At 45.9% G+C, this 25,438-nt stretch overlaps 1 protein-coding gene across 8 annotated transcripts in view; it reads right to left on the reverse strand.

The window, feature by feature from the left end:
- Positions 1-386: 386 nt before the first annotated feature.
- DIXDC1 (DIX domain containing 1) overlaps positions 387-25,438 on the reverse strand; it is a 77,855-nt gene continuing 52,803 nt past the window's right edge. For 5 of the 8 annotated variants that reach the window (XM_081843096.1, XM_081843097.1, XM_081843098.1 and 2 more), the window contains 15 exons: positions 23,979-24,091; positions 19,492-19,643; positions 16,899-16,988; positions 16,752-16,805; positions 15,102-15,152; positions 12,437-12,541; positions 11,431-11,484; positions 11,015-11,107; positions 10,843-10,914; positions 10,154-10,240; positions 9,848-10,009; positions 8,467-8,533; positions 6,451-6,559; positions 6,173-6,281; positions 387-4,276 (listed from right to left, as the gene is read on the reverse strand). In XM_081843096.1, coding sequence (XP_081699222.1) covers positions 4,196-4,276; positions 6,173-6,281; positions 6,451-6,559; positions 8,467-8,533; positions 9,848-10,009; positions 10,154-10,240; positions 10,843-10,914; positions 11,015-11,107; positions 11,431-11,484; positions 12,437-12,541; positions 15,102-15,152; positions 16,752-16,805; positions 16,899-16,988; positions 19,492-19,643; positions 23,979-24,091 — 1,399 coding nt within the window. In that variant the 3' untranslated portion in view covers positions 387-4,195. Of the gene's footprint in view, positions 4,277-6,172; positions 6,282-6,450; positions 6,560-8,466; positions 8,534-9,847; positions 10,010-10,153; positions 10,241-10,842; positions 10,915-11,014; positions 11,157-11,430; positions 11,485-12,436; positions 12,542-15,101; positions 15,153-16,751; positions 16,806-16,898; positions 16,989-19,491; positions 19,644-23,978; positions 24,092-25,438 lie in introns of all 8 variants that reach the window. The other 3 variants (XM_081843099.1, XM_081843101.1, XR_014151726.1) reach the window with 2 other exon arrangements.

Genomic DNA, 25,438 nt, shown 5'->3' on the forward strand with positions numbered 1-25,438 from the left:
CCAGTTCCTTGGATTCGCTGACACATCTGAGAAAGCAGCTGTAACTCACACCCACTACTAAGCACTATGTAGCAGGCAGGTTTTCCTTTCACTATTTCTTGCTGAAGAATGAAGCAGGTTGCTTGGGCTGGCACAGATGCTTGGGATTTAAATTGTAGTTCCTCCCTTGGCCTCTGTTTCCTTAGTTGGCTGACTTCCTTCTCACACCTGAGCCAGGCAGCAGCACCTCCTATGGCAGCCTCAGAACTTGCAGAAGGGTTCTTCCTCAAGTACAGTACACACCTGCTGACATACAGGAAGCATGTCTTATGTGATGCTCAGTGCACCTAGCAAGCTTCTCACCCCCCCCCCCGCGCTGCATACAAAAAATGCAAATCAGACCTGGGTTTGCGAACTCTCTTTATTGGAGGTTATTTTTTTCTTTAAAAGTATCGGTCCACAAATCCAAATGTGTGTGTTGCAGCACACAAACAAGCTTCAGGTCTCTCTTGGCCAGCAATGTGCAGGGAGTAGGTTGTGAGAGCAACCCCCCCTCGTAATAGTAATGATTGCAGACTTCAGAATTTCTATACAAAATATAGAGCATTTTATACATAGCTTGCATGGGACATGCTGCAAGGATATGAACTCAAAAGAGGAATTTCAAAAGGAAGCAGAACATCTCTCGAGTTTGTGTAAAAATCAGGCATAGATTATGTTGAGGAGAAAAACCAATGACTTCTCCCTACTTTTCAGTCTCATATACAGCCTTCCCTAACTTGATGTTTTTGACTACAACTCCCATTAGCCACAGAAGCTGTAGTCCAAAATACTGAGATGCACCCAGTTGGGAAATACAATTGCCCCCATTATTCCATGAATGATTAATTTTATTTCAGGCCTATTTTGTACCTCCCCAATGTTCCTCATCCTTATGAGGGGATGGTAAATGTGGAGCATATCTACATGACAAACTTCCATACGATTTAAGCAATATATTGCTGCTTACCCCCAAAGACTCAAGGGAACTGTAGTTCAGATAGTGAAGAGATGCCTACATACTTTCCTGTGGTTCTCTGATGGTTAGAGTGTGATAGCACCTAAGCCAGTTTTACATCAGCCTCAGCCATGTAGATACACCTTTGGTGTAACTGCAGAAACAAAGTAAAACTAGGTGTTTTGTAGAAAGAGGACAACACTGATATGAAAGAGTGGTGATAGTCTTAGGAAAATGCAAGCGACAACTTCAACTTTAATGCTACAGGACTGAGGCTGAAACCCTGCACCCACTTTGGATAACTAAATCCCACTGGGGTTCATGGTAGTATGTAGGATTGCAGCCAGCCAGAGTCCTTAAGTCTTTCCTGAGGTGACCCCCTGAACCAGGGTATTATTTGCTCCCTCTCACCACCACAACCACATTTCTGCCAAGAAGCCTGTCTGAAAAGGAAGAACTGGCTCAATTAAACTGAAGTTAAGTTGTTGAGAAGTGAGTACAAGTTTGAGCTTAAAAGCATAACTCTTCCTGGGGGAAAAACAAACCACTGGACAATTCTTCTCTGTCTCTTTGTTTAGTAAATATAATTCCATGCTGCCTTTTCGCAATCTACTAAAATTCATGCAACAGAAAAAATAGTAATTCCATGAGGAGAAGGAAGTTTTTCCTTTATCAGGGGTGAAGAACCCTGTTTCTTCCCATTTAGTAATAAGCTCTCACCTCCAAAAGCCAGCTTGGTAGTTGCTGTTCTGAAGGACAACGAGGATTGCACTCTGAATTGCTAACAGCAGACACGGATTCTAATGAGGGCAGGGTTTAGAAAGGCACTACTGCACTTTCTGTACACTGAGGGCATCGGGAAGACCAACAACACAGAAAACACCATCAGTACAAGAAAAGAGCTGGCAAAATATAAAACCATTAGGAATCTGTAATACCTTCACAGTAAAGTAAACCTAGTAATGGGAGCCACTTGGGGTGGTGGCATTAACAGGATGCTGTACAAAACCTGCTAGCGTCCTCTAGAAAAATGGGTAAAATACAGCTCAGCATGTGTGCAGAAATATACAGAGGGAAATAATACTTGCGCCGGTATAAAAATATACACCATCCTTGAACAACAGCAATGCAAATGGATACAAAATAATTCCAAAAAACAGGAACAAGTTTACAAAAAGGACATGTTTAAAATCTATAAAATGATAAAAAGCCAAGTTTTCCTTCAAATGTCCAGCCTCACATGAAAAAGGACATGAAACAGGCTGACATACGGAAACGTTCATTCAGAGTGCTGGTGCATGCACCAGAGACATGCAGGCCTGCAACCACCTTCAACGCACGGGACTGTGCTGGAAGGAAGACGAGATGCAGATACATGGAGTTGGGCTGGTGGAGGCAGCAATCTCTGGTAGCTGGAGTGATATTCCTGATTTTGCCACTCACCATCTGCTTTTCAGTTCAGTGATGCCATGGGTTCACTTACCAAGAGGCACCCCCTGCACTCCCCAGTTCTGCGTTTTAGAGCACTGCTGGAAACACAGAAAGTCCATATCCAAGAAAAGCTAAAAAGTATCATGTTACATGAAGCAGTACTGATTGCCAGTTGGACTACCAGGAGACCAAATTTGGCATGTGGAGAACAGGTGTAAGCAGCAAGTGGATGCGTCCCAAAATGATGTGTAGGTGTGCCCCAAAGACTCTTACTTAAACCTACTTATTTAAACTCCACTGACCTTAACGGCTACAATTTCTGTCCAAGCTTTATTATGCTATGAAAAGTGTGTGTGTTATGCTTGAGAAGCCAGTTCATGCAGCTGCCTTGCTCGTGGTGCCTGCTGTGGCTCAGAGAACTGGGAAACTTGTTCTCCGCAAGCACACGCCACCCATTTTGCACGCCACATTTGAAGAGCGGTCTGAGCGGCGCTGGGCAAAACTGCAGATTCTGCTTGAGGCAAACAAGCCAGTTGACCCTGCCTTAATCAAAGGGAAGGGAACCGCCATGGGCAGTAGAGGAAAAAGACAGCCACCACAAGGAGGGGCGATTGTATGCAACAGTTTTAAACCAGGGGACCAGAGAGGTTATGTGCCTGATGCCTTGCTCCCTTCCGGCTTTCCTGAAGGTGGTTTCACACAGTCACACACTCTCACTAGAAAACTTGCAATGAGACTCACATGAAACAGTTCAACGTGCATTCCGCTGTCCAACCACTTAAAATAAATAGCATTGAAACAGCAAAGTGGGATCTCAGTCCCACATGAGTCTCAGCACAGGCTGATTGGAAAAGAACTCAGATGGTGATGGGAGAAAAGCAGAGTCATGAATTCTTGACTTGTGGAAGAGGACAGAGAAGCCCCCTTTCCGAGGGACCCACATTACATTCTCCTACTGTTTGGACTGGAGTTTAAGAGAACAAATGCATGGACTGGACTCTCTTCTGCCACTTGATCCCTGGAGAAACAAAGACATGGACCTTTCTGTGGCCTCCTCTGCCAAAACGAAAGCAAGAGGGTGATAAGGCAGTTGAAGGAAAGGGCAAAGAACCCTCCTCACCCATACCCCCCCCCAAAGCAATCCAACTATCGTTTCATGTCCCTCAAGAGTTCCAGGATAGGAGAGCGAAACAAGAAGAGCAGAAGCCGACACCCCAACCCTGCTCTGATGCTGCCAACTCATGATCTGAACCACAATCCAACCCACTTCTTTCTCTCAAGAAAGTCTTGTTGGCTCCCGATGCTGTCTGGCACAGAGTCATTTGGAATGATTGGCTGGCGAGAGCTTTCAATATGGAGAATGTAGCTGTGACAGCGCTGCCTGCCTCCAGAGGACAGTTTCTAAGTTTCCGCCATTAAGTGCAAGGTTCCTTGTAATACTGTACGTCTCCCAATGAAAATGCTCTGGATTCTCTGACAGCAGGGGGAAGGGGAAGCAGGGACAACACACCATTAAGGCTGACAATGACTGAAAAAGAGAGGAGGGCCACTCCCCACACCATGGGACTTTCAAACAACGCAACATTTGGCCATGGAACTCAAGTGCCATACATCCTCTTCGCTTGTGGCAAAACGTTATACCCGTCATTTTGCAGAGAAGTCCGTTCCTTCCTTTTGGCAGTTTCGAGACAGATGCATCTCAGTTCACACACTTTTTGGTCGGTATCTGGGAAGGGCAGCAGACCAGTGGTGGGGTCGCCCGGGAAAGAGAGTTCGGGTGGTCTCTGATTAGTTCTCCCCATGGTCCTCTTCCACCCATGCCACAATCTTTCCCTCCCACCCAGGAATGATGTCGTCATCATGGAAAACCTGTGAGAAAAGCAAAACGAGAGAAACTTGCTAACAAAATGAGGGTACGTGCAGATGTTCCTGTGCCAAGAGTCACCAAGGCTAGCGGTTCTTGCAAGTTTGAGTGGGTTGAAGCTTCTTCTCCCTAAGCACGTCTCAGGATGTGTTTTGAACAGCCAGCTGCTGGCATGGCACAGTGGCTAAGAGAGCCAGCTGCATGTCAGGAGTCCTCAGTGCAAATGTTATCTCAACCATAAACCTACCAGGTGACTTTAGGGTAAGGATGGGGAACCTCAGACCCAGGGACCAAATGCAGCTCCTCAGGCATCTGTATCTGACCCTCAGAACTCTTCTCAGTCCCCACCCCTCAGTATATCTGCTTTGCACCATCCTGAAGTGTCTGGGGGCTAGTGCGGGACGTGCCTGAGCTCTTATAATGCCTCTTGCTTGCATGGGTGGAGGAGAGAGAAAGAATGTGTGTGCATGCGCAAACTAGCCTGCTGTTGCTCTGCCCATGCCCACCCCTGGCATGCGGCCCTTGGAAGGCTGTCCAGGAGGGAATGTGGCCCTCAGGATGGAAAAGGTACCCTATCACTGCTGTAGGGCAAGCTGCTCTTTTCAACTCTGTATCTGGATTACTATGAGAGATCAAAAGGCCACCCTCATGTTGATAGTCAAATGGTTATCCCAGTGAGCTCCAACACTATTAACGTTTTTCCTTTTCACAGGCTGATCCTGAGACACGATGGCATGCCCATGCCCTCACACGATGAAGCCCATGGCAGCAAGGGGGGAGGTGGGCCTGAGCCCAGCTCCTCCAGGCACAAGCCCAATTCTCTGTTCACCGCACTCAGATTCACCTGTAAAAACCATGAGCCAGAAAGTCACTCCTTTGTAAGGTGCAAACGGATTATGTTGCACATTCTGGGGAATCTCACAAGTTTTGCACCATAAGGCTTATTCTGCAAGCTTGCAGGATGATCAGGGCCTTGTAAGCTCAGAGAAATTGCAGGTCCTTGCCCTACATGATGGCCTAACCTCCTTTAGCTATTACAGTGACATCACCCAAGCCAAGCGCTGCAGAAACCTGTCCTTACCAGCCAAAACAAACAGGACAAGTTCCCAGATCTTTGGCACTCTTATTGGTTGGGTGACATTCATCAGCAGATTTGTCTGGAGACTTCACTTTCTGCCTGTAGCTCTGTAGAGGGCGGCTGCTGAATAGTCAGGTTGCTTTTATGCAACATTCTTCAGTTGTACTTTAAGGTTGAATGATTTACCCACGTGACACCCCACACCTGGGCCAACCCTGGCCTTTCTGCCCCGGGGCTTCCACGCCACAGGACACAGGCCAAGCATGAGCACACAGAGATGAAAAAGAGTGACCACACGATTAGGGATGGAGGAATATGTCAATTTTGGTTTCTCTCAATTTCCCATGTTTCCAACCTTAAATTCAGTTCTCCTCATTTCTGCAGCAATTTGAAATTATTTTTAAATCCTCATGCAAATTGGTCAATGGTTTAGGGCAGGTTTCTCCTAATAAAACACATTTTTGTACACACTTTCCACCAATATATTTTGCAAGCAATTACAACTAACGTAATGCATTTTTGTAATTTTCACTAATTTGTGACTTTCCCCTGATGCATGCACTTTTTGCACACACTGTTTGGTTGGAAAGCCTCCATCGCAAAATTCAAAGAAGTGTAGATTTCAAAGGACAGCTGTGTTTCAGTTTGTGTATTAGTTCGAGAAGTGTTAATTAAGAAGTCTCTCATTGGGATGCAAACAAAATCGAACTTCTCCCCCATTCCCATCCCCACGCACAACCAACTGCCATTTTGCCACTCTCTACAAGTGGGCATGTCACACAATAACTGTGGGCGTAAGTCCTAATGAGAGACTGTTACATACCTCCTCTTTTACTGTGCCAAATTCTGGATCTAGGGCTTTGAAGTGGTAGCGATGTGTTCCTTCCCGATCAATAGCTGCTTTGAAGTCCCTTAGAGTCACCTCACCTAACCTGCACAGACACAAGAGTAGGAGAGAGGTAGAGCCAGTCTCGCTGCCAGCTTGTGGCATAAATGACACAGGGCCCCATGGGTGCAGCGGCTGTTGCAGTGCATGCTGGGAGAAAGAACATCCCCACAAAGGCACAAATTCTGACTTAAGTCCCCCCATGACAGCCTCACCTCTTTGGTATGTTCACCATGAAAGGTGTGAGGGAGCGATCCGTGAAGTAGAGCACTTTGGTGCAGGCACTGCTGCTCATTGCAGGGGTGCTGTGAGAATGAGGCAGTTCTGCAAAGACAGGCGGACTCTGTTAAATTATAGCCCTCCAACTCTAAAAGAGAAGCTAGAGAAGGAAAACTTGAGAGATCACCTAACATCAAGGGCTAGTGACCACACCCTGACAGAAATCTCTCTCTTTCTGTTTGTGTACACACACACACTTCACACCTCTACAGAGTTTGTCACCAATAGCATTTAGGGACAACACCAGTGGATTAGACCCCAGGCCACACAACACCTCTCCCACAACAGCATCACCCTGCTTGCAGCCTCTGGAGTCACTGGCAATAATCCAGCCAATGATAAAATCAAGAATCCTGTTGTTGTTTTGCAGTCTCAAAACACAACTCCTGCAATGCCCCCACTGGCCCCAAAACCAACACCACTATGTGGATAAGCAGAGAATTGGCACAGGGAGAAGCTGCAGGCATGCCTGCCTATCAAGGGTTACACAGCACATACGTCTCTCCCTACTTTTGGAATAGTCATGCAGGTGTACATCCCTCATGCTACATCTATGCTATTTCCAACAAACTGGATGTGGGAGGAAGGTTTGGGATTCAACAAGCCAATTTGTCCAGGAACATGAAGCAGCTTTATTCCTATCTGCCACTGCACACAACTCACAATCTCCAGTATAGGTAGGGGTGAGCATGGATCAGACAGGTACAGATGCCAGCTATGCCTGAACTTCCTGGAAAATGCTTCAGTCTAAAGGCTTGGCTTATTACCAGCTCAACATTTCTCATAATACAAAAACTCTTCTGTTTTATAGATGCAATGCAATGATGGCGGGGAAGGAAATGGTCCACCCAGAATGACATAAGAGATGGATATGAGATGCCCATTTTTTAAAAATCCAGCTGCAATGACTGGGGAGCAAGGAACCACTGCCAACTGTGACCACTAGATGGCAGAACCTGTTTGCGGTAAGACACTGCAAGGCCTCGGAGAATAAGGTGGTGTTTTCTGCTTGATGTTAAGAGTAAATATTAATTGGAGTTGTTCATTATTTATGGTGCAGTAGTGTCCAGAGACCGAAGCAGTCTACTTTGTGCCAACAATTGCACCTTGGCAAGCTCTTAGTTCCAAGTGAAGCTGGTGAAAGGAACAGTCCAAGGCAAAGGAACAAGTAGGAAGGTGAGCAGGTCAGGGGTGAGAGTGAGGAGGAGCGAGACCTGCCCAGATTTCCAAAAGCATCCCTGCAATTTGCACAAAACTTACATTGAGGTTAGACAAATGAGCATTTGTTCTGATTTGTCTACGGGGCTGTATTATTATTATTATTATTATTTGCTTATTTATACCCTGCCTTTTTGCCCTAATGGGACTCAACGCAGCTTACAGATAAAAACAAGAATTGCTAAAAACATAGAAAGAGCAATAATTAAAAAAAACAATTAAACATGAATAAAATTATAACTATATACACATATAAAACCTGTTCAAAGCATACAAATAATTACAATAAAAACAGCACAGGACCAGCCCTTTCAATAAAGCAGCCAGTTCCCAAAAGCCTGTTGGAACAAGAGGCTCTTCACCTGCCAATGGAAGAACAACAAGGAGGGAGCCAGTCTAGCTTTTTTAGGGAGGGAGTTCCAAGAAGGTTATGCTGGTATGTTAATGAACATTCATCAGAATTTGCTTGCAAGGTGTTTACACGCCTTCCTGTTAATCATTTGTCCACCCTACACTTTCCAGAGATATTTCCCCGTCACTTTCCTAACCACAAAAGGTCCATTCTTTTTTGGAAGTGGAGTGCTAGGGCGACAAGAGCACTTGAATGCACTTGAATGGTGCAAACCTGCTTTTCTGGAATGTAACTGAATCCCTCCCACAAAATACTGACAGTCTAGACCTGAAGCAGGAGATTTCTGTCTGGAATGAGAGAGTGGTCTTGGAACTGCACTCACTGGAGTTGGAGGGCCAGGACTCTCGGTACTCGTTCGTGGCGTGGCCGGCAGGTGATTTTCCTTGGATCTAGAGGGGGAAACCAGAAAGACACTCTGTTCATGCTCATAGGCACATTATTACTATTATTATTATTATTATTATTATTATTATTATTATTATTATTACTATTAAGATTTCAGGACTGAGCCCTGGCATCACAAATAGGTTCTAGGGTTGAGGATCCAAGGACAGGAATGACTTGGAAATTGTCTCCTCTTGTTGCTCCTGGAGAGTCTTGGAGAATCTACTTTAAAGCTCTGACAGAAGGGCCTACTTTTACTATTCCAATGCAGGGCAACCATTTACCGGTCTTTGCATCACTGAGCTGAGCAAACATCACAGAGGCTCAGGAGACTTGAGAGCTTGAGAGGCAAGCCAGGTTTGCCTGCCGAGTAGCAGCTACAAACGCGAGGGGCTCCATCTTAAAGGTCAGCAGAGAGGAAAACAACAGATGGGTTAAACTGATTAAAGGACCATGCGCAAGTGTGTGCACCAATTGGGACAAAGGGAGCATGTGCCGCTGTAATGTCAGCAAGAGCCTGCTCAAAAATGACCCCCACCAAGGACAGCATCCAGTGATGTGAGTGACTGAAAAGCCCTACAGCAATGGCAGCACCTGGCGGCCCTTTACCCATTTCACAGCTTGTGACGAAGTCGCCCTCAAGGCTTTCTAGAGGAGGAAGCTCCAGTGGGAAAGCGGCAAGAGGCCTGTTAAAGGAGGGAGGGCGCAGCAAGCTTATGAGAGTCAGGAGCAGGATCCAACACTCCCATCTCCTTGGACATATTTGCCTGGCGTAATATAGCCCAGCTGCAACTAAGCCATGAAGCCTGAAATTCACACACCACAAAACCTAGATCAAAGCCAGGACTCCCAAATCCCAGACACATCCCAGACAGTGCCTGGAAAAGAATTCATTTTTGGTGGAGCTAGTGCTTTAGGACAACGTGCATCTCTACGTCCCCTACCTCTAGAATCCCTCCAGGGTGAATCAGGTGGCTGCAAACTCCCCCTTTGTCACAATGCAAGTCTCAACCCATAACACTCTCACACAGTGCTTTTTCTAGGACTCCAGCAAGTGCACATGCCCTGAACTTAGCCTACACCTGCTGGAGCATGCATGGCAGAAGGAGGGGCTCATAGCAGAGATGATGATGATGATGATGTACTTTATTACCCCCTCTTCACTGTAAAGTGTCATGGGCACATGGTCTGTCCATGCAGGGCAAAGGCGCTTACACAGCAGTGACTCCTCCAGGCCCCATGTGCAGGTAAACCCACAAGCCACAAAGGGTGCAGAAAGAGGCAACATCGCCCCAGCAGGACCCAGGAGCACCTCTTACCCTCCTCTCTTGCCTCTTCTGCATCTCCATGCGGTGCAGCCTCTCCATCAGGCTGGAGATGCCCTGCTCCAGGCTGTCGATGGTATGGTGCTGGGGGTCGTGGCCACTGAAGCTGTTCCGCAAGCTGCGCAGGGCCTCGCGCACCAGCTGCAGGTCGTTGGTCTGTCCAGGAGATCAGGAGAGATCAGGAGGAAGCAAGCCTGGCTTCTCTGAGAGGCTCTGCCCTGCAATACCCCTGAGCCCTTCCAGCAGGTGGCTTGCAAAGCCTCCATGGAGCCCCAAGAGAAGGAGAAAGAAGTAACTTACCCCTCTGTGTGCTGTAGAAGCAGCTCCTTTTCCTGACGTCTGCAGGAAGCCGTTGCTCTGAGAGCCGTGATTGCTGTAGACTATCACCTGGTTGGCGTGAAAGAAAGAAAAACTTTTGTGGCCACAGGCAAGGAGACAGAGCTAAGAATGGATTACAGACCCAGCCTCATTTGCCACCATATTCTGGGGGACTTCCAAAGTGAAGGCAGAAGATTTATAGAGGAGCGAAGTCCATTTTTGGAAGCACTTTCAAGTTTGTAGCAGAAACCAGCTGCACATTGTGTTGATTGGCTGGTGTCCATGCTGTCACCACCTCCCAAATTCCCAGAGCAGTTTTGCACTTTAGATGATTTTTTAAAAAATAATTAATAATGCTTCAAATGAGTACATATGATTTTCTTTTTTTTTTCTTTTTAAGCCAGAGAATCCACCTTCATTTTTAGGGGTGATCTCACAACAGAGCAAGTGTTCAATTTGCTGATATGCACATCAGTCATTTCAGTTTCAGAGCTAGTTGGTAGCTAAGCTCAATCCTCAACTCTTTTTCTCTTTTCTATTACATCTGTTGCTGCTGCTTCCAGTCTAACTGCAGTGTAATCAGAGGTTACTATTATTATTATTGTGCTGTAACAGCAAAAAGCCACACTTGCAAAAGGCAAACAATGAAGTTCTGCTGCTGTTTCACACACCTCTTCTGCATCCTTCTTCATACACTGAGCCAAGAGAGCTTCTTTGTGCTCCAGCTCTCGCTCCAGCTCCGCCTGCATACAGAAGAAGTGGATCAGCAAGCAACACAACCAAGAGGCCTGGGATGTGAACGGGGACTGGTGGCGGCAGCAGGGCAGGGGGGGGTGCCGGTACCTGGTGATAGCTGGCCTCGGAGAGCTGTCGCAGCATCTCCTCCATCTTGGCCTGGTGCTGGTGCAAGTGCCGATCCTTCTGGCTCAGCTCCTTCTGCAACACAGTGGGAATTGGGGTCATCAGCAGGGGAAGGAGGCTTGCACTGGATGGGAGCAAAGTTGGGGGCAAAGGTCAGCACAGGCCACGCAGCTGTTGCTACACGGCTTTCTTTGGAGAGGAAAGATCAGCTGGGCACCCAGCACACTGGGCTGCCTGGATAATGGAGAGACTCAGTAGCACAACCCAGCTACAGGTAAGGGAATAGGAGAGAGGCAGAATTATAAGGGCACGTGAGGAGGATTTCCCAGTTACACTGCAGGAGTGACCTGGGCAGTATGTCCCCTCCCAACCCCAGAGAGGAAGGAAGATTTCCTTACTTTGTATTCAGCGAGAAGTCGATTCCGCTCTTCCACTTTCCTCTGTAGATCAGCCTGCATAAGAAACAACTGAGTAGTGAGCTAGGTGTGCTGTTTGTACCCCCTGGCTCTGGAGACCCAGTGCAACACTCCACAAAATGTGCCATCACACACACACACACACACACACACACACACACACACACACAGAGGCCCCTGTTGTTCCCTAGCCCTTCCTTGGGCACTGACGCTTCCTCCATTTTGAATTTACAGGGTGGCTCTAGCTCAGCTCTGAAGCTAAAGCAGCCCTGGCTGTGAAGTAAAAGATTTGCAGATCTGCACCATCCTTTACTGCCAAGTACACTAAGGAAGCCATTCTCCCTTCTCACTAGACGAAGTGATTTTGGAAAATGAAAATAACTACATACATCGATCCCTCAGGAAGAGAATGGGCTGCAGAAGGCATTAATTAGGCCACTGAGCTGTAGCAACGAAATTTCCCCCTAAGCAGTCTTGTTACGGCCGGTTCCCCAACTCCCCATGGGCCTGCCCTCTCACCATATTAATTTACAGCATTTTTAACAGTCACAGTTTCCCCCTAGGAATCCTGGGAACTGTAGTTTATTCCTCACAGAGCTTCAATTCCTAGCACCCTGAGAAACTCCAGTTCCCAGGATTCTTAGGGGGAGGCAACATGCTTTAAATGTATGGCATGGAACTCCCCTACAGGAACACAGGAAGTTGCCTTATGCCTGCACACAATTACCTGTGCACTTATCCCAGTATTGTTTACTCTTGACTTGTTGTGGCTCTCTAGGTTTTGAGGCAGAGGAAGGCCATTCACATCACATGATTTGCGCACACACACACACACACACACTCCTGGAGAGGATAAGGATTCAATCTGGAACCATCTTCAGGCAAAGTGCATGCTCTCCTGCTACAACCCCTCCCACAAGTCCCATGAGCTTCAGTCTCCAGAGAGGAAACCTCACACACGACGCTGCAACACAAAACGGCCACTCACATTTTGGCTATGCAGTTCCTCCTTGTCCATGTTTGCTCTAAGCAGCTCTTGCTTTATCTGAAGAATCAGAGCATCCTGTTGGGCCAACCGCTGCTGCATGGCATCCTGGGAAAAATAAAACACACCCACTTCAGGCTGCCATCCTGGAACATTTGCTAGGAAGCAAGTATAATTGCACTCAGACTTACTTCTGAGGAAATGTGCACTGTAAAGAACCTACGGACTAAAATGTGAAGAGAAAAGGAAGAGAGGTGCAGAAGGCAAGAGCACAGTGGCTACAGGAAGAGAACTATGCAGGCCAACCCAGGTGAACTGTTTAGACCAAACTCCAGGATCTCACCACACTCCAGCCAGCAGTCAGCATCTCAAAAGGTATATCTGTCCCCAGGGCTGCTCAGGCAGCTAAAGTGATAAAAATATGGGCAAAAATATGTGCCTTTGGAGGTTCTTTTGTGCAGCCCAGAGTCAATTCCTACGGCCACCACTCAGTGACCACCTACACAATCCATGAAGGAGAAGCTACCATTGTGTCTTCAAGTGAGCAGAACTATACAACACTCACCTAGGAGTACCCTAGTGCCCACTCAAAGATGTAAACATCTACCAGGGCTGCAAAGCTGAGAACGTAACATTCAGAGTATCACTATATGAAGATTCTCAATCCTAATCTCTGTAGCAGAGATAGGGAAGCTGTGACTGTCCCGATATTATCGACACAACATGTACTGTAGCCTGGTAGGATCTGAACTGCTTTACCAAAATTGCCTTTAATTCAGGCATAGATATTGTTTGAGACACTTGTTTTGAGGGCTGCTAGTGGACCAAATAAAGATCTCAAAATACTTAAACCATAGCAAGACACATGTAGTAAAATGAATGTGAAGCATGCATGCAATTTAAAGCCTAATGGCCCGGGGAATACCATGGGATTTGAGCTAGCTAAGCTCTGAGAACCATATTGCCCTGCAATCCTGCTGTATCTGTCCAAGGCAGGGTACATTTCCACAACTCTCCCTTCATGTTTCTCACAGGTTTCTTCCTCCAGCAACATCAGGTGAGGAGGCAGAACTAAAAATACCTCTTGATCTGGAGCTGATTATCACATGGCCGGGATATAAACAAGCTGAAGGCAGCCAAGCACGGCACATAGATTTGTTGCAGATCCTTCATATGTGTGTTGTACGCCTAGGAATGAGTACACTGATCCATGAAGCAACAACCTTCACCTTCAGGAGAAGACAGATTCACACAACTGTTTCCTCAAAGCAAGCACTGACTTTTTAAACTGCCGTGCAGTGCGGATGTGATTGTTTTTGACCAATGAGTGTTGACTGCAGAGCCAGAGCCCATTGCTGGGTAGACCCTTTCAAATTGCCTACTCCACCTGATCCTCAGCACTTTTCAAATGGCAAAGACAGCATTTATTAGGGAATCACTGATTGTTCTTTCAGTCCACCCAGAATGACCTGTCCTCAGGTCTGGTTAAATATTTTAGCTCCTTACAGTCAATAATATAATTTTTAAGTATCAGTTTCTCATGCTGTCACATATTGTTCTACATCCTGTTTTTGCCAGCATGGGGGGGCGGGTAGGGAATCACAATTTAAAAATTCTAGAGGTCGATGTGTCCAGGCCCCTGGGATTTCCCCAGCCTTGCCTATTCAGTTTGTCCTTTGGAAACTGAATAACAGAGAAGAAGCTGCCTCTAACCCTACAAACTGCTTGCAGAAACCCACATTAACGTCAAGAGTACTTGCAATCAGACACATAAATCAGTTTTTGCACATTCAGCACAAATGCAAATGCTCCTCAAATCGCCTTCACATTTTCTCCAGCTATTCTTCACATTTTAATTTCCCTCTGGACAATCCACCAACTGGGAAATGGCAAGCGCGCTAGGCAGCCGGGGGCGGGGGGGTATAGAGTGCTACCAAAAAGACACATTCCTTGGGGGAGCCCTGATGGAGAGAGGCATTTAGACGGGTAACACTTATCTTCCTGGTTGGAGTAACTCCCCCCCTTACCCCGCCATATATCCCAGTGTGAGAGATCTTCACCTACAAACATCTGTGTACATTTGGATAGGCAGGTGGGAATTAAATGTGTATTACAAAATGTTCAGAAGTCATCCTGTCGGGGTGAAAAACTCACAAGCAGAATTCAAGGTTCAACACCTCCAGTTGGTTGCTTTTAAAACTCTGCACTGCTCACAGAGAGAATGAAAGTTGTGAGTCCGTTCCAGACATTGCTAGCAGTTTAGATCGGGGGTCAGCAAAAATTTTCAGCAAGGGGCCGGTCCACTGTCCCTCAGACCTTGTGGGGGGCCAGACTATATTTTGAAAAAAATAATATGAACAAATTCCTACGCCCCACAAATAACCCAGAGATGCATTTTAAATAAAAGCACACATTCTACTCATGTAAAAACATGTTGATTCCCGGACCGTCCGTGGGCCAGATATAGAAGGCAATTAGGCCAGATTCGGCCCCCGGGCCTTAGCTTGCCCACCCATGGTTTAGATTCTCAGATGTGCAAAAGAAGATTCTTTGAAAAGCAAGCATGACCCAACATTAAGGCTGGGTGAGCCATTTCTGCACTTCTTCCCCAATCACGCCAAACTGCAACAATAGGCCTTAGCCAATATTTTAAACTTTATTGTCTCACCTTTACCCCTTGCAGGCTTCTTGCTTCTTGCTTGTGCCTCTGCAACTCTTTCTGCAAGTTGAACAAAGTGAGGTTGCAATGACATCCTGATGTCACTGTCTCAAAATCAAGGCTGCCTCTCCCACCTCCCTTCACTGCTCATCCTCCCCCCACCTGAAAATGTTTTAAAGAAACCCTCTTTCATGCTTGAAAATCAAATGGAATTTTGTACAGGACCTGTTTTAATGAGCCTGGAGGAACCAAGAAGAAATCAATGCCTGCATGAACGCCCCCCTGGGCACCGCCTGCTCCCTTAAGGACTCGACATTAAACGGGAAACGGGAAAAACCGACAATCCCTCAAAATCTCTCTTTCGGCCCAGTGCTGAGAATGTAGCTTCCAGTGAGAGTCCTGGGCTCGCTGCCAACTTCTGCATGGGCCCCAGATGAGACAGACATGACAGAATTGCCTTTTCCTGAGCTGCTTTCATCTTGCCAATGAAAGTGTGAATACACTTAGACATGGCTAGAAATCTTAACTAATGCCCCCATTAGTTCTCCAAATATAGCGTAACTTTTCAGCGTTAAGTAGGCTTCAATAACACCTTGCAGAGTTAGGCTTCTCTTAGTTGCTGAAGAAAGGATGTTGTAACAGGGGAGAAGAAGAGAGGGTGCAGAAATTTGTGCAACCAGAATCACACGATAAAAGGGGATAATTAACTACAGAAAGCCATGACTGCAGTAAAGCCCAGTGCAGAAGTATAGCCCTCACAGTTCTCCATGGGAAAACTTGAAAACACATGGGGAACTTAAGCTTTATGTTAAGAAATTTGTAAAGAGCCCTTGTGGGATATAATTTCTAGTGCTAGGCATGCTCCTTCACTGCAAGCTGGTTCCCACAGTCCAGGCCTGGTTGTTGCCAAGGGATGTGGTTGCCAATGACCAGAACCCAAGTGGTTCAGGATGAGCATGGTCTGTGCAGTTTGCATGGTTTGCTTCCCTCAATGAATGCAAGGGCATCCTGAGGGGGCGGGGGATATCTGTGTTTCCCCAGGACATGGCCCTTGTTCCTTGTTATGCTTTATAGCCCTTGATCCCACACTTGGGATAGCCCCACACTGAAAAATTGTAATGGTTTGGATTTGCATGTTAGACACCCCCCCCCCCAAAAAGCCACCATTTACCTGCATGTAGCATTCAACTCCTCCAGTGTAAACACAACTGACCAAGTGAGAAGTTTTAAAACGCAATCAGACGAAAGCTTCCCATCTCACAGACATCCTCAACAGTTAGGTATATATCCTGTAGTTGACCATCAGGTCCACTAAGCGGTTTGCAAAATGCAAAAGTAAATAAGTAAATTCAAACCTCTTGGGCCTCCCCTTGTCTAAAGCAATTGGTGGGAGATGCTTCCTATATGGCAGAGGCAAGGGCACTCCAAAGGCCAGGAGAACTAGAGCCAAATGCCCGTTTCCACCACCCTGTGATGTTCTGTTGGGTCTGTTACTACAAGTAAAAATTCCCCAAACCATCTAAGTAATCTTACAGGTTTATAGAGGAGCAGGCGGTCTGTCAGGCAACCTGGTGTCAAATTGTTTAGGGCTTTAGCTACAAGACTCAGTAGCTGCTGCCCCAGGAACCTCTCCCTTGCATCCTGTCTGCCTCTTCTTACCTTCAGCTCTTGATTCTCCTCCATGCTCTGATCGAGACGGCTTCGGACTATGATCTGAAGGCAAAGTATTGCAGTTATTTACCAGTGCCTGCACAGAGATACTACACACAAAGAAGAGTCTCCGGAGAAAAAGCCTTTCCGACTCACCAGCTGCTCTTCAGGGCAGGCATCTTGTTCGCAAAGGACAAACAGTCTTTCTTGCTCATCCTCAGGTAACGACCCATTGAGCAGCAAGGCCTGGCAAAGCAACAAAGGCAAAGGCCCAATCAGAGACCTCCGTGGAAACGCGCCAGAGAGAAATTCAATCTCGTCTGGAAATGCCCTGTCTGGGATGTGCAACCTTGTCTGTTTCAGCAACTGGTGCCCAACAGCACAAAAACTGGATTCTGTCCTCAGATGACATTAAAAGCGGTATTTGGACACAAGGGAAAGAAATAAGAATGCTGCTTTTGGCAGACCGCTAAGGCCCTTTTGGAGTCAAGTCTTCAAAGTCGTAACAGTATAAACAGCAAGCTTAGTTTCCCAAGAGATATCTATTTTAACTTGAACTTGAGTATGGATAAGTGCTGTTTTGGCTACCTAAGGATCGACACTCATCTCTGAACCTTGGAAATAGACGGAGGGAGAAAGAGAGACGCAATTCTAGCCCTGTGAATTAAGACTGTAATTATTCTCATTCTGCAGACCTGAACATGAAAATAACTATAGGAGACAGAAGCTGACAGGAGTTAAGATATGGAAGATGCAAGGCAAGCAGTCTTTACTTTGCAGGCTGAACTTTTGTTTTACTTAGATCCCAGAGAGAGCACTGTAAAGCAACACTGGTGTCCAAAGGCAGGGACAGTCCAACTGAGATTCAGCAAGGCTAAACTCTGAAGTTGGCAGAATGTGTGTGATAGATAACCAAGGGAGAGGCAACCCTGGCAGAATGCCACCCTCATACACATTTGCATTCCCTATGCCAAGAGCTCCCAAAGTTTGCCCAGCAAGATATTCAGTCGGGACCAACCAGGGAGCTGCTACTGTCCTGCTTCCCAAAGAAACATGCTAAGCCCTGGGCCTTCAATCAAACCCTCGTGAACTAGAGGCTTTAAAGGGGAAAATTGACTATTCAGATCCAATTTCCTGGACAGTGGGATCAGCTGCCTCCTCACTTCTCCTGGGAGACACGATGCCAGGCAGCTGCCGCCCCGAGTACCAGCTGCCTCCCGTTGGCTCCCGGAGCATGAAAAACCAGAGCAGGGAGTGCGTGATCTCAGAGGGTACAGTGGGCAATCGATTTTCAGCAGGGCACCAAGCAGCCCTGCTTGCTTTTTGAGCCTTTTGTGTCTCCCGTTCACTGCCGGCTGCAAATGCACCCTCCTGCCTGCCCTGTTTGATGCTGCCAACACAATGTAGCCTTTGTGCACTCATACATAAACATTTACAATTCAAAACCAGCACAGTTCCCAGAGCAGAAAATGCTGGTGCTTGAGAAAGTACAGAGTCTTTAGCAGAAGGAACAGAGCACTTGACCTCCAAGCAGACCAGCGAGGAGGAGGAGGAGGGTGGGTCACGTAACCAGGGAGGGGTCAGAGGTGGAGGAACAAACCGGTCAGGAAGAAACACTATCTCTCATCATTGAAGAAAGGCTTCTCACAAGGCAAATAAACTCAGTCCTTTAGAAGCCTTAGATGGAAACCTGTATTCTAGCTTTTTATCAACTGTTGATCTGATGAAGGTATTGTCCCCCTTTCTCTATGGTTTTTACTGTGTATTCTTCCCTTTTTTAAAAAGAAAAAAAAGCAGAATAGCGTACTTGGTATGCATTTGTTACACATAGCCCAGACCTGTTCATCTCAGACCACACTTCTGGTGTGGGGATGTATTTTCCCAGCACCTTGCATCTGGTAGAACACAGTTTGTCCCCCAGATAACACATCCAATCATGATTCGCTATTGCTGTGCAGAATGTAGTTGTGCTACTATTATGGTCATCAAGTGGTGCAGAGAATGACATAAATCCCTCCCCAGCCCTATGCCAGTGCCACTTTGTGAATTTTTTACTTTGCCATGCCCTTGGTGATGATGTGCTTCCTGAGTGCGCTTCCTCAGCACTGAAGCATTCGTTCAACACATTTCATTAGTTAGTATTGAAAGTTTAAAGAGCAGCATGTCTCTCTTGTCTTCCCTGGGCTTTCTCAGAATTTCTAGAACTACCAACCTCAGGAATGGCTGCAGGTCCCTTTTTGGAAACTATTTATTTAACAACATTTGTATACCACTTGATTGTAAGAAAACCTCAAAGCGGTTTACAAAAGAAACAAGACATTAAAATTATCAGCAAAAAAAAAAAAAAAAAAAAAAAAACCAGTTAAAAGCAAATATTTAAAGAACAATTTAACTCATCTGAAAACTAAAAACATCTCGGTTTCTATATGTCAGGATAGGATTACCTAAACAAAAATGTTTTAAGCAGTTGCCAGAAAAGTGTCTGCCTTGTGTCAATAGGCCGGGAGTTCCAAAGTGTGGGTACTACACCATTGCTTTATTACAAGAGGAGGGGACAAGTATTACACGGCACATGTAACAGTGCCACTTCCGCAGATCCAAGTGGTTGAGTGGGCAAATATGGGGCAAGGAGCTGAACCAACAGCCTCTGACTCCCACAGCCGTGCCTCAAATTACATACAACATCAACTTACAAGTGACCGCTAGAAGCAAATGGGCTAAATGCAGACAGAGGAAGCCGAGCAGATACCTGCAGTCCTGAAATCATCTTCTTTGCTTCTTCCATCTCCTTTTCCAAGTGATCTTGCTGCTCCAGGAGCTGCTCCTCCCATGCAGTCTCCAAGCTTGTCGCAGGACACCTGGCCTGCTGCAGCTCTACGGGAAAAGGAGAGCACGTCTCTTCTGCAAGCAAAACAATGTGCTGGTTGAACAACTCTGGGTGGCCAAAACTAATTTCCTCTGCACTTCAGAAGGGGGACAACAGTATAGCACATGCCTACGGGTAATTTGTACACTTCCACGACTTCCTGCCATTAACAACAGGATGCTATGTCCTTAGGTGAAAATTCATCTTGGCAGAATCCTCGCAAGAGGACACACTGTGCTAATCTGAACTAATGTCTTGCTCTAGTTGCTGCATTTGGGAAACTGTAAGGCAGGCACACAGGCCACGTTCACACTAACAGTCTCTCTGCCCCCACTGCCAGGCAGTGCGCCAATTTGCACAAGGCCCAACAGCAATGCTACTGTTTTTCAGGAGGACAGCTTTCAAGTCACTCCTGTCTCAAAATCTGTAATGCCATGCTGGTTCCCACGTTTGTACAGCATCCTACCTGCCATCTTTTCCCCATTCTCTCTGCCCATCTAATGCAGACTATAAACACCCTGGGCAAGGACCTAATCCCTTCCTTCCACATTATTTAGAGATAGGCAGCTCCCCCACAAGCAGAGGCTGACAGATCTGGACAGGGTTGGGCAGAGAGAGACACCTTAGTTTTTTTGGACTTCCGGGTTAGCGCGAACGGCTAATGGCGGATTCCCTCCGAGCTCCGGAGGGAATCGGCTCTGCTGAGGACGGGTCTTGCCGTGCCGGCGACACGGGGACCCTCAGAAACCGCAGGCGCGGAAGCCTGCGGACTTGGTGACTCGGTGGGCACCTTAAGCGCCCTCCCCGACCCACGAAGAGCCTTTTTAAAGGCTGCGGAGAGGGTACGGAGAGTGGCGTGGTGCTGAGAGTAGACCGCTACCTCAGTAGAGCGAAGCCGCAAGCCATGGCCGGAGAGCGCTGACTTTCTTCCCAAAATTTGGACTGGATAACAAAGGACCCGTGAGTAGTGGAATTTGGACTTTAAAAATTTTATCCTGTGAATTCGGCACGATCGGGGGATGTGTTAAAGGGAAGTCCGCACCCCCTCTACTTATAGACGTTTCAAAGCAAGGAACGGAGAATTAAGGCGGAATGAATACTGTTTTGAAGATTTAAAAGTTTCTCACAAATTTGATAGAACAAGATTTTTGTGCTGGAGAGAAAGGGAATTTGGAACTTTGTGTGTATCCCCCCCAAAAAACCCGGGAGTGTCCTATTTGGGTCCCGGAGGAAGAAGTGAAAGGAGTTTGACAGCTGTCAAAGAAGCTGTCAAACGGGCGGACAAAGTAAAGAATTTTGCTATTTAATAACTCTTGGAATTAAAGCTGATACATTTGGACTGAGGCGATTGGAAACAAAGTATTGATAATAACAAAGTAACAGATTATTGGAAAAGGACTACTAAATAACTGAAAGCCCCCTAGGGGGAATTAGTGACATTACAATGGCTGCAGAGGGAAAATTACTGGCGGAGATAGAAAAAATGTTCTTTCTCGTGGGAATCCTGCAGGAGCAGAGTATGGCTCTGAGTAAAGTTTTTATGACCTTGAATCCTGAAACAAACAACTCTGCTGAATGCACAAAGGAGATGTATGATAAAAATTCTGCAGCTGAGCAGGAAGAGATGCCTTTGGAATTGACAGAGAAAAAAGAAGGAGTTCAGACACTACAAGTGGAAAATATCAACCAGGAATCTGCAGCGTTAGAGTATGAGCAAGAAGACCTTTGGATTACAGACCTGCGAAAGATGAGAAAGAAGAAGAGAGAAGCCCCTGGAGTACTTGGAATATTAAAACTAGAAAGAACAAAGCAATATGATTGGGACTTTTCTCTTGAGTATGGAAAACTAGATGGCCTTTCGCAGCAAACACTCTTCAACATTCTGAATGAAAGAAAATATGATCTGACTCTGACTGAACTCCTTCGGGGTCTTAGGACCATCAAAGAGGACTACCAATATAGCTGGCAGAGAGGGACTGACAGAGAATCAGACGCCTCGGACGTGAGGAATCCGGGCTAGAAATATTTTTTGTTTGTTTTCTGGACATTTGTCTAGGAAGGGACAGAAACCGGGGCAGGGGGGGGGAGAGAATAGAATTATAAAATGTTATGTTTTGTTTTACTTGGTCAATGTGACCTATAATTAATATAATAAAGGGAAAATTTGTGAAGGGGAAGTTAGATCGACCTTAAAAAAAAAGAAATTAATGATTATAAGAGAATTGGATAGTTGAATATAGATAAACAAAAGAATTTAATTTTTAAAAGCAATGTGAATATCTTTAAGAGGTTAGGTAAGAACTTGCTGAATTAATTTTGGAATTGGGATGTAAGAGGAGGGGGTGGGGGGAAGTCAATGAAAGTGGGTAAAGAAAATTAGGGTATGTAATTGTATTTGTGTGTTTGTTTGTCTTTGTCTTTGTGTGTGTGTCTGTTGTTATAAAATGTAAAAACCCAATAAAAATTATTTAAAAAAAAAAAAAAAAAAAAAAAAAGAGAGACACCTTAGTTTTATCCAACCTTCCTTCAGCACAGTGGATTTTTCTATTGCTTTGCCCTGCTAGGATCCTATGCATAGTGACTTGGAAATTAGGGCTACTGAACTCAGGTAACTTTACTTCCAAATGAGCATGCACAGGACTGCATCTCAGAAGTTGCCTGGTTCAAATCTTAATACAGATATGAACTCCTTAGATGGGTCTCTGGCAAAATACTATTTCTTAGCCTCAACCCATCCACCCCCAACTGAAAAATGCTCACTTACAGAGCTATTGTAAAAGGTGGCAGAGATAAAGTTGTGAAATGCTTTGAACACTCACAAAAACATTATAAAAATGCTACATGTTGTATTTGTTGTTATTATTATTTAAAAAGCAAGTACTACCCAATACTTTTTAAAGAGTCACTCCAAATGACTGAGGGGAAGTACCAACCCCCATTTTCCCAGGCTCTGTTCCAGCTTCTGCGATTATGAATTCAGACTTAGTCAGATGGGGGATTTCAGGCTTTTGTTTTGAGGATCCCACCCACCCACTGCTTTCCTTGAGTTAAGGACAAAGCATCCTTCCCTGTACTGTGAATGATAAAAAGGACTTCTCTGGGACTCACCCCCTCCACATACTTTCATAGCTTTAAGCGAGTCCCCCCAAGACCACTACAAATGTGTCCCAGTCACATCATAGGTTTGAAAATTAAGCTCAAACAGGACTTTGCCTCAAATCCTATCTTCTGCATGGACTATGGAGCCCTTGCTGCAGTTTTTCATTCTCATCCTTGTTCTGGGGATCCTATAATCAGGGAGGGAAACTGCACTGTTTTTATCTGTGCCAGCTGAGACTTAGGCTGTTTCTAAGGGGATGTCAAGGATGCTTTGAAACCCGGAATGCATTCCTTTGGAATGTTGTTTTTGTACAGAAAGCAGGTGACATACATTTTAGAAATCAAAATGCATGATCTAAACAATATGGATCATTCAGATTACAAACCTAATTACAAACTGCCGTTATCGTGTGGTGGTTAGAGTGACCAACTAGAACCAGGAAGACCTAGCCCCACTTGGCTGTGAATTTCACCAAATGAATGTGTGCTAGTCAGTCTCTCTCAGCCTAGACCTCCTTCGCAGGGTCGTTGTGCAGACAGAGAAAGGAGAACAGAATCTTTTGTGCTGCCCTTAGCTCATTGGAGGAAGAGCAGGTTAAAAATCAGCCAACTGATTAAAACCAGCATGAGAGACCATGAGGGTGTGGAAACAGCCCAAACCAATTTTCGCTGAAAAAGAGCAAGGGCCATCTTCATATTTCAGAGGCAAACCCCAGGGTGTTCCACATTGAGTCATGGGCCCCTGGCTTTAAAACATCCCGGGTTTACACTTAACAAAACGCCATGTGGAAAGCTGCCCTCAGAAATGCTGGACTGCTGTATAAGAACCAGTGGCTCACCTGGCTAAGGCCAGTTTACCTCTAAGTGTGTCTGTCTCGGAGGCAGTATGCCTCTGAATAGCAATAGCTGGGATCCACAGGTTGGGAGAGTGCTATTGCACTTAGGTTCTGCTTGTGGGCTCCGCATAACAGACATTATGTTATGTTGGCCACTGTGAGAACAGAGTGCTGGACTAGACAAGTCCTTGGCCTGAGACAGTGAGCTTTCCTTTTGCCCCTATTGTGCTTGCTATCTGCAGTTTTAATTAATCAGAGTTACCTTCCCAGTACATTAAAAGTGTTAAAATCGCTTAATCTAGCCAAATTATAAATTAACCACTGCAGCCCTAACCATGATGCAGAACCAGAGTAAAATCTCAGAGGAAGGCTGTGGCAGCCCAAGTAGTGGACATGTACCTCTCAATTTACCTGGTCAGTTGTTTGTTCCCCTACCTGTTCTGGTATCTGCTTCCTCTTCACGAACAGTGTCAAATCCAGCCTTCTCCTCTGAGTGTGTTATACTGGACTCGCTCCTTGCACTGTTCACAGGGCTGGGCGATGCGAGGCTATAAGGGGAGAGGAAGGCAAGCATTATTTTCATTTCAAACTCTTTATCATTCCATTGACTTTCTATGTGAAATAAAGTTAGCATGCAAAGTTTGATTACAGCAAATACTGCCCACATGTTGAGAGCAGCGATGGAGTGTAAGAGAGGGATTGGATTACAACAAATACATCAAGACAGGAATAGGGCGAGAAGGTAAGGTTGATAGAGCTCTGAAGAAGAAGCAGACCTACCCCACCCATGTATTCCTTGCCCCACCCCATCCATGTCCTACTAAGTGCCGGGAGGATGTCACTGCCTCCACCCACCTCACAAGCCACCCTTGGTTGACAAGAGGGGGACATTGTACCTGTGAACTGGGGCTGGTAAAAAACAACTCATTGGACAGACTTTCAGTAATTAAAAATGGGGCATAATCCATCGGTAAGTTATCCTGTGCAAGCCCCACGGAAATGAACTGGATGTGTGCAAGAGTACAGAAGAACTCCCCAAGGGAATGCACTCCATGAGTCCGATCTCTAGCTCTCTCCCATTTTGCCCCCCTAAATGGCACCCAAATATGCTATCTGATATTGTTATCTCACTCTTGCCTGATTAGGAGACCACACTTCTGCTGCCAAGCCCATTCCTCGCCCTGATCTGGATGCTGACAGCTGAACAAAGTGATACTGGGAGAATTCCTTTTTCCAGCATACACAAGAAGAGTTCAGAAGGGCTACCACATACCCCCAGAAGTCAAGGAGTTTATTCTACACATACACATCGGGAATTCTGTGGGGCAACTTCTGGCCTTAGGAGTTGGAAGCTGCAAACAAAGGCTACCCACAGGATCCAGTCTCTCATTTGGTCCTTGCTTCTAAGGGCCTTGTGCAACTAAAGCCTAAAGTCAAATAGATTATTTTTAGCAAATTGTGAACTCCCATGAGGATAAAGATACCACCTTATGATCTGGCTTTAAATGCCTGAACTCAGCTTTTTTCTTCTTTTTTTTAACCCCAGTCCTCCCAGCTGCTTATTCTGCTCCAACCACTCAAACTTTCTTCCCTGTGCCCCCACCCCAAATTCTTCTCACATCCATCGCCCAGACAACAGAGAAAGGCATCTGAAACCCACTGACCCATTTAACATGTCCCTAAAGAATTTCTCCTTGCAAGTGTGAGCCAGAGTTAATGTATCATTTTCCCAGAGACAGGAAACAAAAGGTAGAGCATACAAAAGAAAAAGTGGGGGAAAGAGTGAAGAAAACAGAATGGATTAAAAACAAAAATAGATGACGCCTCCCCACCCAGCCTGTTTTCCAGATCTTCTCAGTACTTTTGAGTTGGATCCCACACCTAGAAAGGCACAC

The sequence above is a fragment of the Podarcis erhardii genome (genome assembly GCF_964252035.2).
Source record: "Podarcis erhardii genome assembly, chromosome: 16".
NCBI lineage: Eukaryota > Metazoa > Chordata > Lepidosauria > Squamata > Lacertidae > Podarcis > Podarcis erhardii.